A 12,611-nucleotide genomic window follows, 5' to 3' on the forward strand; every position below is an offset into this window, starting at 1 on the left:
TCTGCTCCTCTAGTCACTGCTGCCAGCCTGTCTCTCCACTAGAGGTTTTGGCCTGGAGGCACCAAGGTCAGAAGACCTTTGCCTACTTCCAGACCATGCCACAAACCCCATATATGGCTTTTCCCACATTTAAGAAACACCTGACCATTCAGAAGCAAATTTAGAGCTTATGCACAGCGTGAGAACAAAGGGAAGCTTCCGGCACAGTGAAGGTTTTATGTATTATCGTATTTATTTACACTATCAGTCTAAACAAACTAGAAACTACGAGCTATCAACTAGAAACTAGAAGCTACAAAAAACATCAATGGCCTCTTGCAGGGCTAGTATCTCCTGTCGGCCATAAACTGCTGCGTTGCCATGATCAGAGGCGTCAGGCTGGAGGTCGGCTTGGCTGAGGTTACAAAAGGATGCTGCCCAAAGAGAAAAAGAAGACATTAATTTCTACTGACCTCACAGGCTGAAACTGGCTTTCTCTGGCAAGCAGAAAGATACACAAAGGACGGCATTCTGTGCACCTCTGTCTCCACATCCAGGACCATGCTACATGAGCCAAACATGGCTCCCAATCCCACAAATCCATTAACCCAGATGGCTTCAGATGAAAGAGATTTGGTCTAGGCGACCTGGAAAGGCTCCTTCCAACCCATACCAGGCCAGGATTCTCCTCTGTTTTCCTTTGAAAAGCCCCCAGACTGGAGATTCTCAGGAGCAGGGCCCATCTGCCGCCTTGGACTTGAGCAGACGAGGAGCCCCTGGCAGCGGGCGGCCGGCGCACCCAGCAGCCGCTTTGCCTTTTACCTGCAGAAGTTCCTGGGCAGACCAGCGCCTGTCCTCGTCCGTCTCCAGGCAGCAGCACAGAAAGTCTCGCAGCCAAGCCGACTGTTGCCTGGGCTTCTGCAGCTTCGGGGTGCCCCTGGTGCTTATCAGCTGCTGAACCTGGAGAAGAAGGAAATGCCACGCTCCACCTGTCTCCTTCACACGCCAAACTGCTCACACAGACCCCACTGGACAAGCTCCACTCCCCAGTGGCTCTTTACTCCCTGCCAGAGGGAGGGAGATACCTTTCCTACCCCTACTAAAAGAACCCAAAGCCAGAGGCAGCCGTAGCCAGTCCAACATGCAAAGGCTCTTGCCTTGACCCCTGATTTCATTGGCTGATGGAATTAGGAGCAACTCCATCAGCAGCAGCACACTTTGCTTCTCTCAGCACTGACACCAGCTCTACAGGCGAGGTGGAAGACAGACTTTAATCTAAGTGTACTATTTCCAAGGATTCCTCCCATAATATGCAGCTCACTACTCCTTTAGGTAAAGCTGCTCACTGCTCTCTTAGGCAAAGCTTCCATCAAGGAAAAGGCATAGTGATTTTCTTGTGCTATTCATGATGAAATGCCAAGGGGATAATCTGGCCGAGAAGCATAAGAGACTATGCAGCCTGGCACCAATCATTGTCAGGTGTTAGCAAGCTTCCCAGGCAGCAGAATGGGAGTAGATTTAGTCAGAGTGACAGGAGCATCTGAGGGTAGTTGCAGCGTACCGTACGGGAGGTGTTCATCAGGTAAGGAGGTGCTCCTTCCACCATCTCGATCCCCACAATTCCAAAGGACCAGATGTCCACTTTGGCGCCGTAGGGCTTCCTTGTGAAAATTTCTGGCGCCATCCAGTGAGTAGTCCCAACAGCTGATCTTCGTTTCCTCTGCTCAGCGGTGAGCTGAGCAGCAAGGCCAAAATCAGCTGAGGAGAAAAAACACTCACATCAAGCCAGCTTGAAAAAGAAAGCAAAGAAAAGAATTCCCCACTGAATCAATGTCTAAGAAGGCAGTGTGGAATCCAGCTGTACCAGGGCCATGCTGCCATTCCTCGCGCCTGCAGCTGAGGAAATACGCAATTGGCCACTTTGCAAAAGCCCCCGACTTCAGGCAGTGGCTTTTAGTCCCCTGAAGCTATTAGACTGCTGCTGCCTTGCTGGGGAAGGGACACACACAAGCCAAAGACACTCCTGACCCCTTCTGCCCAGCTACAGCTCCCTGCACCTTGTGGCTGTGCTCTGCGCTCGCAGCAGGGCAGCCTGCACTGCCACAGGCACCAGGGAAGCGGCAGCACCCAAAGGCAGCCCCACACCGCAGCCCGCCACGGCTGAGCCTGGCCAGCAACACCCACCCAACTTGACAGAGCCGTCCAAGCCCAGGAGAATGTTGTGGCTTTTGATGTCTCGGTGGATCACTTGCTTGGAGTGAAGGAAATCCAGGCCTTGCAGGCACTGAGAGAGGAAAAAGAAACACAAGCCTGAGTGGATTGCGTCCCACAAGCAGGGCAGTGGCACACCTGCAAGACTGACTTCCTGGGGGTTGGTGAGCCACGGCAGGCCAGGCTGCTGGCAAAGGCAGCAGAGCTGGCTGCTCCAACACGAGGACAGCAGAGCTTTTCTAAGGGCGTGGCTGTTTGCTTTTGAAAGGGAAAGGGCAGTTGTTGCTCTGGCCAGTGCCCTGCAAACACAGACTCAAGGTGCACTGCTGCAGTGCCTGTACTCTCTGCAGCCAGACAACAGTGTCTGCTTTTGCAAACACCACTTGGGGTGCAAGGCTCTCCTTTGAGGCTGAGCTCTGTGAGAGTCCTGTGAGGATCTCTTTGTCTTTGCCACTTGCTCAACATGGTGCCACCAGCCACTTTGCTCTTGTGGGGAAGGAATGCAGCACTCACAGGCTCCAGGCAAAGCTTTAGAGAGGCAAACACAAACACACTAGAAGAAGGGCAGGCATATTGGCAGGCACTTCATCTGCTCTTGCTACTGCCAGGCGTAAGAGAAATGCAGAAAGGAAGCTTGGAAGGGGAAATCTCTCCTCTCCTTATCACCCATTTGGAAGGGCCGTCCCGACCAAGCCATGGGAAGCACAAGCGCCATCCCTTACCTCCCGAGAGACAGCTGCTATCTCTCCTTCTGCCATATGACTCTCCCTAACGACATCGTGTAAAGAACCTCCATCCATGTATTCCATCACCAGCCAGAGTTCCTCATCCACCAGGTAGCTGAAAGGAGGAAACAACAGCCTGGAGATGAAGGTGTGCACTTACATGACCTGATGGATTCTTGCTCCTGTGTCTCTCTCAGAGGAAGACAGGAGGAATAGTCATTCACAATGCTCTACAGGGCTTGAACTCTATGCAGTCTAAAGGCTGCTTGGTATCCATACCAATGCAACACGCCAAGGGAAATACAATCTACAGCGCTTTGTCAGCACTGGAGACCCATGGGAAAAAATCAAATGCCAAAACAAATGAAACCATGTGGAGAGAGGACAGGAACTTTGAGGCTGTTGGCTCAGTGAGACAGGGCCAAGGCTGGTCTTTGAAAGCACACTTCAAACTAGGTATGCCAGCAAAGATGAACGCAGCCCCAATGCAATCTCCTCCCAGGACGCTGTAGATCAGCCCAGAAGCAGGAATTAACAGCTCCATCCTCTGCCAGCCACCAAAGGAGTGGTTGAACTTCTGGCTTGCAGGATGTGAATGACCTTTCATGGCAGAACAGCAGAACCACTCACCTGTCTACAAAGGTCACAAGATTGGCATTCTTATTGCCACGCATGATCTGGATTTCATTCAGGCACACCTCGCTGTTGCTCTCTTCCAGGAGACTTATTTTCTTTATGGCCACCTAAAACAACATGGAAAACATGAACCAAAGTTGGTGGCACAGAACCACCAGGGGAACACAGAGACAGTGATGATGGGGTGACAGAGCTGGGCTGGGCCAAGCTGCCTTGTGGCTGGACATCAGACCGCTTGCTTGGGCACCTCCCAGGACAAAGAGCCAGATAGCCTTTGCCTTGGAAACCTGGCAGAAACATGGTCTATGCTGTCCACCTCAAAGCTCTAACAACACTCACCGTTCCCACAGACTTCCCCCATGGCTTTACTTGATCATCCCCATTTTCATTCACACACCTCTTGCAAGCAGAAAGTCAATTTCTGCCAGAAAAATGGAGCAAAACTGCTGGACAACCTCTAGGGGGCTTGATCATTCCACTGGCATTCTCCCTTTCACAGCAACAAAGCAAACTCTTCCAGACATGACAGATCAAATGCTGTCCTAAAACAGTCCTGCAGAAGCTGTGGCGCTGCTTGACGCTTACCTCTTCTCCTGTGGCAGTCTCCACTGCCATGCACACCGTGCCAAAACCCCTAGAAACAAAAGGGCCGCAGAGATAGAAGTCCTTTAGTCCCTGCAAGTGCAGGAATCTACAGTACAAGAGGAAAAAAGTCCAGGGACAAACAGTAAATGGAAAGAACTGTGGCTGCATTCACCCTCTGCCAATTGTTTCCAGTTCTGTGTATTTAGCCTCAGGATCTCCCTCGCTCACCAGCATCTCTGTAAAAATCCCAAGGAAAGATGCTCCCTTCAAAAGAGATCCCACCGTGCAGCAGATCAGAAAGGCAGCCCCACTCTCTGGGACACTGCGCCCTTTCAACTCACTCCCTCAGGAAACAACAACACCACCACACCGCCACCACCTAAAAAACAACAGCAGCAGGACAAGCAGCCCTGCAGCACAGATGGCCTGTCCAAAACTAGAAGTCTAAACTAAAATCTAAGCACATCAAGAAACAGTCAGAGGAGACAGGGATCAGAAAAGTGTAAGCAAGAGAAGTGATTGTTGCCTACAGACATTAAGGCAGGCAGCAGGACAAACACAAACTTTCTGTTCGGGCAATGAACACTCTGGGACATTCAACAAAAGATTTAATCCTTGCAAACATGCAAGGCATCTTGGGTTTGGGAATCCATTTTTATCAACAGCTGCCCTTTCCAGAAGAGGAAGAATATTGCAAAGTGCCTCCAGCAAAGCTAAGAACTCCAGCTTGAAGCAGGACTTTGCCTAAACAACGCCCTTCTGCCGCTCAAGAGCAGCAGCTGATGTTCTACCCTACTGTGATGGGCCTTAGGAATGAGGTCCCTCAGCTTTTAGGACAGGCTGAGCTCTGAAGATGACCTTGGCCTTGCCCCACAGGAGCTGGGCCCCACAGGAGCTCATGGAGGCCTCCTCATTTGCTCGGTCACAGCCTCCTGCTCAGCCAGAAACAATCTCTGCTCTGCCTTTTGCCTAGAGGGAAGCTCAGGCAAGGCCAAACCAGGCCCAGCTGCCCTCCGAGGCAGGAGCAGCAGCCCAGAGATCCCTCCCCACCTCAGAGCACAGCAACAGCTCCTGTGGGGAGGCCTCAGGAGCTGGCACTCAGCTGAGGAGGAACAGGAGCTGGGACAGCTCTTGCTCACACACGCACACACACACCAGGCACTGCTGCGGCACACAAGGGTCACAAAGGACGTACTCAGCATGTCCAGGCACTTGTCCTCTGTCCTCTCTCCCAGCAGCTCCATGCTGCCAGAGGAACTAGTCGTGCTCCAGGTGCACGAGCTGCTCCTGCTTGAGTTTCCAGCTTGGGCACTGGAGGCTTCTTCAGCTGCAGCTTGTGCAGGTGCCACGACAGAGGAGCTGGAGCTCTGGGACAAGAAATTAATTTGGGTCACAAATGTGCCTGGCAGAGATGCCCCTCCGATCTCATTTCAAATGCAAGCCCTGAGGAAGATGCTGCTGGCCACATCCAGGGCTCTTCACCTCTCAGCTTTTGCAGCCCACTTCTCCAGCTCAAGGCCCCGAACCCAAACCCTGCTTTTACATGAGGGACAAAATGTCACCAAAGACACTGCTAAACCAAACAGGCACTTACTGATGCTGGCTGCTCAGGCCGGGGGCTGACAGCAGCAGCAGGTTCATTGGCACCTTCCTCCTCTTCAGCCTCTTCCTCGGGTGCAGAGGCAGCCGGAGCAGGTGCTGGCGCTGCCCTTGTGCTCTGTGCACAGACAGCAGCAGGAGGGTCAAGAAAGAACCTGTCATTCAGAGCCTTACGTCTCTTCAGCTACAGGCCCCGCTGCATCTCAGCTGTTCCTTTAGCTGCTGACTTTGGCTGTTCTGTGGGGAGGGCCAGGTCCCTTCTGGGGACAGTGTCTCCTCATATCCTGCAAGGCTGTGAACTGCACTTTTTCACTCTCTTCACTGGGGACAAGGAGCCTGCACAGCCCCTGGGCACAGAGGGCCTCACTTGTACCCCAGGAGCATCCAAAGACATCCTATTGCTACCTCTTGTCTCTTGCTGAGACAAATTCCCAGCCCCTGTCTGAACAGTAGGGAAGTGATGCCTAAATGGCCAAGTTCCACACCCCTTCTCCAGGCCTCACAGGCTGGGGGAAGTGCTCTGGGAGAGCTGGAAAGATTCCAGTCCTCAGCATCTTCAGCCAGGCAGGGCAGGTGCTGTCTGCTCAGAAACTTGCAGCTCTGCTTTGCTCCAGCCACAGGACTAGACAGAGCTGCCACTTACTGATGCTGGATGCTCAGGCCCTGCAGTGGCAGCAGGTGCACTTTGGTGGGAATCTTCCTCCCCTTTGGTCTCTTCTTCAGGAAGACATGCATCCAGAGGAGGCTCAGAGGTCTGTTTTGGGCTCTGCAGATAGACAGCAGTGTCAGGGACAGGGAACCTCTCTATTCAGCTCTGGAGCCAGATGCACTAAGGAGAAATCATCTGCAGAGAAATGGCATTCTAATTGTTCAAACTCAAGGAAAATGGGACAGTTAGATGGGACTGCACTCTCTTGTACAGGAGAAATTCCATCATGGCTTCAAGCACCAAACAACCCCACTTTCAGCTGCTTAAAAGCTCTGAAAAGGAACTGGAGAAAACAGCCTGGGATCCAACTCCTCCTGCAGATTCTGCTGCTGCTGCTGCTTCTGCTGCTGCTGCTGCAAAGGGCCTTGACTGTTCTTTCATTCATCCAACCAGGCTGGCACTGGACTGCACCAGGCCCAGCTCACAGCTTGCTCCACAATTGTCAAATGCTACCCACACCAAAGGCTCCTTTCCCACTCACCCAAGGAGCGGATTCTCTCCAGGCACGGGTGATGTGACCTGCAAGACAAAAGGGAAAAAGAAGCAGATGCTGTAAGGAAACTGCCTGTGCTGGGCAAGCCCACCAAATAGTCAGCAACCAAAGACAGAGCATTCTGCTTTCACTCCATCACTCCAGCAACAACCCTTGTGTCACACAGCAAGACAACAGCACAAACTACTGCCTCGTGTCTACATTTTGTTCCCTTTGGCCTCTCAACCCATAGAAACTCGAGACTGAGAAAGTCCCAGTGGTTCTGCAACAGGCATTCCAGCTTCTGCCCCACCGCACCCAGCAGGAGCTACAGCTCCTCTCTTCCCTGGACTTCAGTTTTCTGAAGAGATTGCATGCAGCAATTGCCATGAGCTTACTGAAAACCCTTCCCCAACAAAGCTTCACTCAAGTCCCTATTAGCCATGGTGGCAGTTCCGTGGTAACACAGCGCAGGAACAGCTCCTGGGTTCAGGAGCATACAAGAACTGCTCTGAAATGTCCATCTCAGAGGCCTTTTCCAAGCTGATCCTGTGATTTCACCCCAGAAGGAATGGCTCTTTTAGCACTCAGGAAGTGTCAAGTTCCACAGGCACATGCTGGGATGAGGGAATGCAGACAAGAAGACTTGAACTGAGGGACTTTCCCTCAGTGCTGGAGAGCAGTGCACAGCTTTTCCAAGGACTGCTGCCAAGCTCTCCCAGTCCTCCTATCTTGCAAGTTGTCTGGCTTGAGCCAGCAAACTGAGGAGATTCCAGACCCCATGGGCACAGGCTATGCCACGGGAGGAGCGGAGCCCCTGCAGGCTACATTACAAATGCTGCCCAGGCCCCTCTGGCTAGAGACACCCCCTTCTTAGCTGCAGCTGCTGACAGCAGCTTTACCCAACTCAAGGCCTCTTGGTGGCATTTTGGTGTCCATATGCCACACTGCACAAAACCGTCCACTTACGTGCCAGCTGGGTGAAAAAGTACCCAGAATAGGCCACGGAGAAAGCCGTGCAAACTGCAGCACACACTCTCTCCATGGCCTGAGCAGCGCTGCCCAAGTCTGCACCAGACAACGCCTGCGGGGAAAAACCAAAAATCCTGCGAGTCCTGCTGGCAGAGACCTCGGCGATCAGCAGGTTCCGCCTGCAGTCAGCGTGCCACAGAGCTGCTCTGCTCACTGAGCCCTGCCGGGCCTGGGCACAGCAACTTTGCCTTGGCAACGCTGGGATGCGGCCCCTGACATCACAATAGCAGCCACCCTGGGCTGGTTTGTGAACTCACAGAGTGCAGGGAACCAGATCTTCCCTACAGCTCAGGCCAAAAAAAGCCTGCAAAGCTCTCCTCTGCTACAAAGCAAGACAAAAAGCCCTCCTAGTCCATAAGCTACTGCTCAAGGCATCTAAGAGTAACTCCAAGAACACACTAATCCCCTACAGCCCACCCGGAGAAATTGAGCACTGAGAAGGGAGCGGGATGTGAGGAACCACATCAGTGCTCTTTGGCCACTAATGCTTCTGAGCAAAAACCAGAAGGCTTCTTCCAGTTGGACCTTGCTCAGTTCAGGAAAGCAGCAAACAAGGAGAAGCACTACTTCAATTACATTTAGAGGTTTCTCCTAGCTACAGAGACCAGGTCATGGATCTTTCAGCACTGTTTATTCATTTTACATCACAGCCATGGGTGTGATTTCAGCAGGGAAATGCCATGACCACAAATGCAAGGGGGATCCTTCTTTCTGGTTCCCTCTAGCAGAGAGGCCTTGGGACCAAAGCACCACCACCATTTCCCTGCCAGTTCTGTCCTTCCACAGTAGTTTTTAGGCCACGGGGTTGAGATGAGTGGCACGGAAGTGACAGCTCTGACACAAAACTGAAACCATCAAGGCCAGGGTGGCACGTGGGACTGTTTTTCCGCTCCAGCAGAACAGTGCAGTCCAGAGTGCTGACACTGATACCAAGTGAGTTCAGCCAAGCCAAAAGAGAGTCCAGCCAAGCCCAGTGGAGCCCAGCAGGGTGGTAGGAAGAGGCAGTGGAGCGGCAGATCCGATTCCCACGCACACGCCCAGCGTGGCAGACTGATGGTAGCGGCAGTGCCAAACAGAGCTCTGCAGGGAGAGACACCCATCACCATCGCCGCTGCCACCATCTGCCGCGTCCTCGCCCCCAACCACTGATCTCCAGTCCACTCAGCCCCAGCTAGCTCTCCAAGGGGCGAGTAGGGCAGCAAGAAGCACTCCCTGCTGGACCTGGATGGGCTTTTGGGAGTGCCTCCATTGCTCCCAAGGCGTAGCTGATCCCACTGGCGAATAACAAAGAATTTCTTGTCAGGGGTAGAACTCCAAAGCTTGATTGAGACTGTGAAGAGCCCAACTGCACCTGATCACAACCTGCTGACAAGAGCACCAGAGAGGTGCAAACCACCAGTAAAATACAGAGAAGGAGGAGAACTGACTCGCCAATGAGAAAACAGTAAGGAGTGGCTCTTGTACAAACTGACAATGAGGGTATCCAATGAGGGAGGAAAGGGGAAGGGGCCCCAGGCCCTCACCCAATCACCTGACGCTCTGGATGGAAGCTTCAAGATGTAAGGGAAGGCACACCGAGTGACGGACAAGGCATCTGGGAGGAGACAGGGGAATGTCTCTGTACTTAGAGGGTGATGGACACTTGAGGAGGGATGGGAAAACTAGGGATAAACCAAAGGGGCACAGAGGGGTTCAAGGGGATAAACCATTTTAAAATCGAAATACAATGAAAATACAATAAAGTATAAAAACACAACTCCACAATCGGGTACTGCTAATACAACAGGAAAGCAGGAGCAGGGTTGAGGGCTGTCACAAAGTGGGTTAGGGTAGAATCTGGGGAGGCATGGCCAGTGCCCTCCTGGCAAGGGCACGGAAAAGAAGGGCAGATGGCAGATGGCTGGTGGCTGGCCTCTGCTCTTGAGCAGGTTCCATCTCCAGTCCTGTCCTTCTCAAGGATAGTGGGTACAGGGACGTGGCGGATGAATACGAAAACTGGAAAAGGAAGTCTGTTAAATATTGTGCAACTAAAATTTAAATTTAAATGATCATCAAATATACTGTCAATTGCCACAAAACATCGCACAGTAAATGATTTTGAATCATCACTATATGATGACTATATATCTATATATAGAGATATCTATACTATATCTATATATTATATCTATATCTATATATTATATACTAATAATGTATCAAATGTACATTGAAACAAAAAACCGGAGTCCATGGGAGAGTTTAAAGTCAAGGGGACAAGATAAGGGAAAGGTTAAAATCTAAAGGACATTCTTCCAGGGCATAGCCCCAAGAAGTCCTCCTGCAGCCCACAGGCCTCCACAGTGGCTCACGCAGATTCAAACTGCACAAGTCTTCACTCCCACATGTTGGCCTTAGTTCTCGTGGCAGAACTTGCCTTCCCACTGGACGCTCACCTGTGCCCGAGCCTGTGGAGAAGCCCGGCTCCCTCCCCCTCTGCCCACAGCAGCACAGACACTCCCAACCTTTCCCAAGAGCTGCAACACAACCACAGCCACAGCAGCATGCCCTGCACTGACACCACTGCTCTGCTCCATTTTGCCCCACTCTGCTCCTCTAGTCACTGCTGCCAGCCTGTCTCTCCACTAGAGGTTTTGGCCTGGAGGCACCAAGGTCAGAAGACCTTTGCCTACTTCCAGACCATGCCACAAACCCCATATATGTCTTTTCCCACATTTAAGAAACACCTGACCATTCAGAAGCAAATTTAGAGCTTATGCACAGCGTGAGAACAAAGGGAAGCTTCCGGCACAGTGAAGGTTTTATGTATTATCGTATTTATTTACACTATCAGTCTAAACAAACTAGAAACTACGAGCTATCAACTAGAAACTAGAAACTACAAAAAACACCAATGGCCTCTTGCAGGGCTAGTATCTCCTGTCGGCCATAAACTGCTGCGTTGCCATGATCAGAGGCGTCAGGCTGGAGGTCGGCTTGGCTGAGGTTACAAAAGGATGCTGCCCAAAGAGAAAAAGAAGACATTAATTTCTACTGACCTCACAGGCTGAAACTGGCTTTCTCTGGCAAGCAGAAAGATACACAAAGGAGGGCATTCTGTGCACCTCTGTCTCCACATCCAGGACCATGCTACATGAGCCAAACATGGCTCCCAATCCCACAAATCCATTAACCCAGATGGCTTCAGATGAAAGAGATTTGGTCTAGGCGACCTGGAAAGGCTCCTTCCAACCCATACCAGGCCAGGATTCTCCTCTGTTTTCCTTTGAAAAGCCCCCAGACTGGAGATTCTCAGGAGCAGGGCCCATCTGCCACCTTGGACTTGAGCAGACGAGGAGCCCCTGGCAGCGGGCGGCCGGCGCACCCGGCAGCCGCTTTGCCTTTTACCTGCAGAAGTTCCTGGGCAGACCAGCGCCTGTCCTCGTCCGTCTCCAGGCAGCAGCACAGAAAGTCTCGCAGCCAAGCCGACTGTTGCCTGGGCTTCTGCAGCTTCGGGGTGCCCCCGGTGACTATCAGCTGCTGAACCTGGAGAAGAAGGAAATGCCACGCTCCACCTGTCTCCTTCACACCCCAAACTGCTCACACAGACCCCACTGGACAAGCTCCACTCCCCAGTGGCTCTTTACTCCCTGCCAGAGGGAGGGAGATACCTTTCCTACCCCTACTAAAAGAACCCAAAGCCAGAGGCAGCCATAGCCAGTCCAACATGCAAAGGCTCTTGCCTTGACCCCTGATTTCATTGGCTGATGGAATTAGGAGCAACTCCATCAGCAGCAGCACACTTTGCTTCTCTCAGCACTGACACCAGCTCTACAGGCGAGGTGGAAGACAGACTTTAATCTAAGTGTACTATTTCCAAGGATTCCTCCCATAATATGCAGCTCACTACTCCTTTAGGTAAAGCTGCTCACTGCTCTCTTAGGCAAAGCTTCCATCAAGGAAAAGGCATAGTGATTTTCTTGTGCTATTCATGATGAAATGCCAAGGGGATAATCTGGCCGAGAAGCATAAGAGACTATGCAGCCTGGCACCAATCATTGTCAGGTGTTAGCAAGCTTCCCAGGCAGCAGAATGGGAGTAGATTTAGTCAGAGTGACAGGAGCATCTGAGGGTAGTTGCAGCGTACCGTGCGGGAGGTGTTCATCAGGTAAGGAGGTGCTCCTTCCACCATCTCGATCCCCACAATTCCAAAGGACCAGATGTCCACTTTGGGGCCGTAGGGCTTCCTTGTGAAAATTTCTGGCGCCATCCAGTGAGTAGTCCCAACAGCTGATCTTCGTTTCCTCTGCTCAGCGGTGAGCTGAGCAGCAAGGCCAAAATCAGCTGAGGAGAAAAAACACTCACATCAAGCCAGCTTGAAAAAGAAAGCAAAGAAAAGAATTCCCCACTGAATCAATGTCTAAGAAGGCAGTGTGGAATCCAGCTCTACCAGGGGCATGCTGCCATTCCTCGCGCCTGCAGCTGAGGAAATACGCAATTGGCCACTTTGCAAAAGCCCCCGACTTCAGGCAGTGGCTTTTAGTCCCCTGAAGCTATTAGACTGCTGCTGCCTTGCTGGGGAAGGGACACACACAAGCCAAAGGCACTCCTGACCCCTTCTGCCCAGCTACAGCTCCCTGCACCTTGTGGCTGTGCTCTGCGCTCGCAGCAGGGCAGCCTGCAC

The 12,611-nt window shown here is 52.0% G+C and overlaps 1 protein-coding gene across 1 annotated transcript; it reads right to left on the minus strand.

Annotated features, from left to right (window-relative positions):
- Positions 1–323: 323 nt before the first annotated feature.
- Positions 324–4,370, minus strand: LOC140681833 (serine/threonine-protein kinase PAK 3-like). Its single transcript, XM_072922331.1, has 8 exons — positions 4,309–4,370; positions 4,137–4,185; positions 3,546–3,658; positions 2,913–3,030; positions 2,164–2,263; positions 1,541–1,737; positions 802–939; positions 324–413 (listed from the first exon to the last, which is right to left on the minus strand). Exons 1-8 carry the CDS (start codon positions 4,368–4,370, stop codon positions 324–326), a joined length of 867 nt encoding a protein of 288 aa, XP_072778432.1.
- Between the last annotated feature and the right edge of the window lie 8,241 nt (positions 4,371–12,611).

The sequence above is a fragment of the Taeniopygia guttata genome, chromosome Z (genome assembly GCF_048771995.1).
Source record: "Taeniopygia guttata chromosome Z, bTaeGut7.mat, whole genome shotgun sequence".
NCBI lineage: Eukaryota > Metazoa > Chordata > Aves > Passeriformes > Estrildidae > Taeniopygia > Taeniopygia guttata.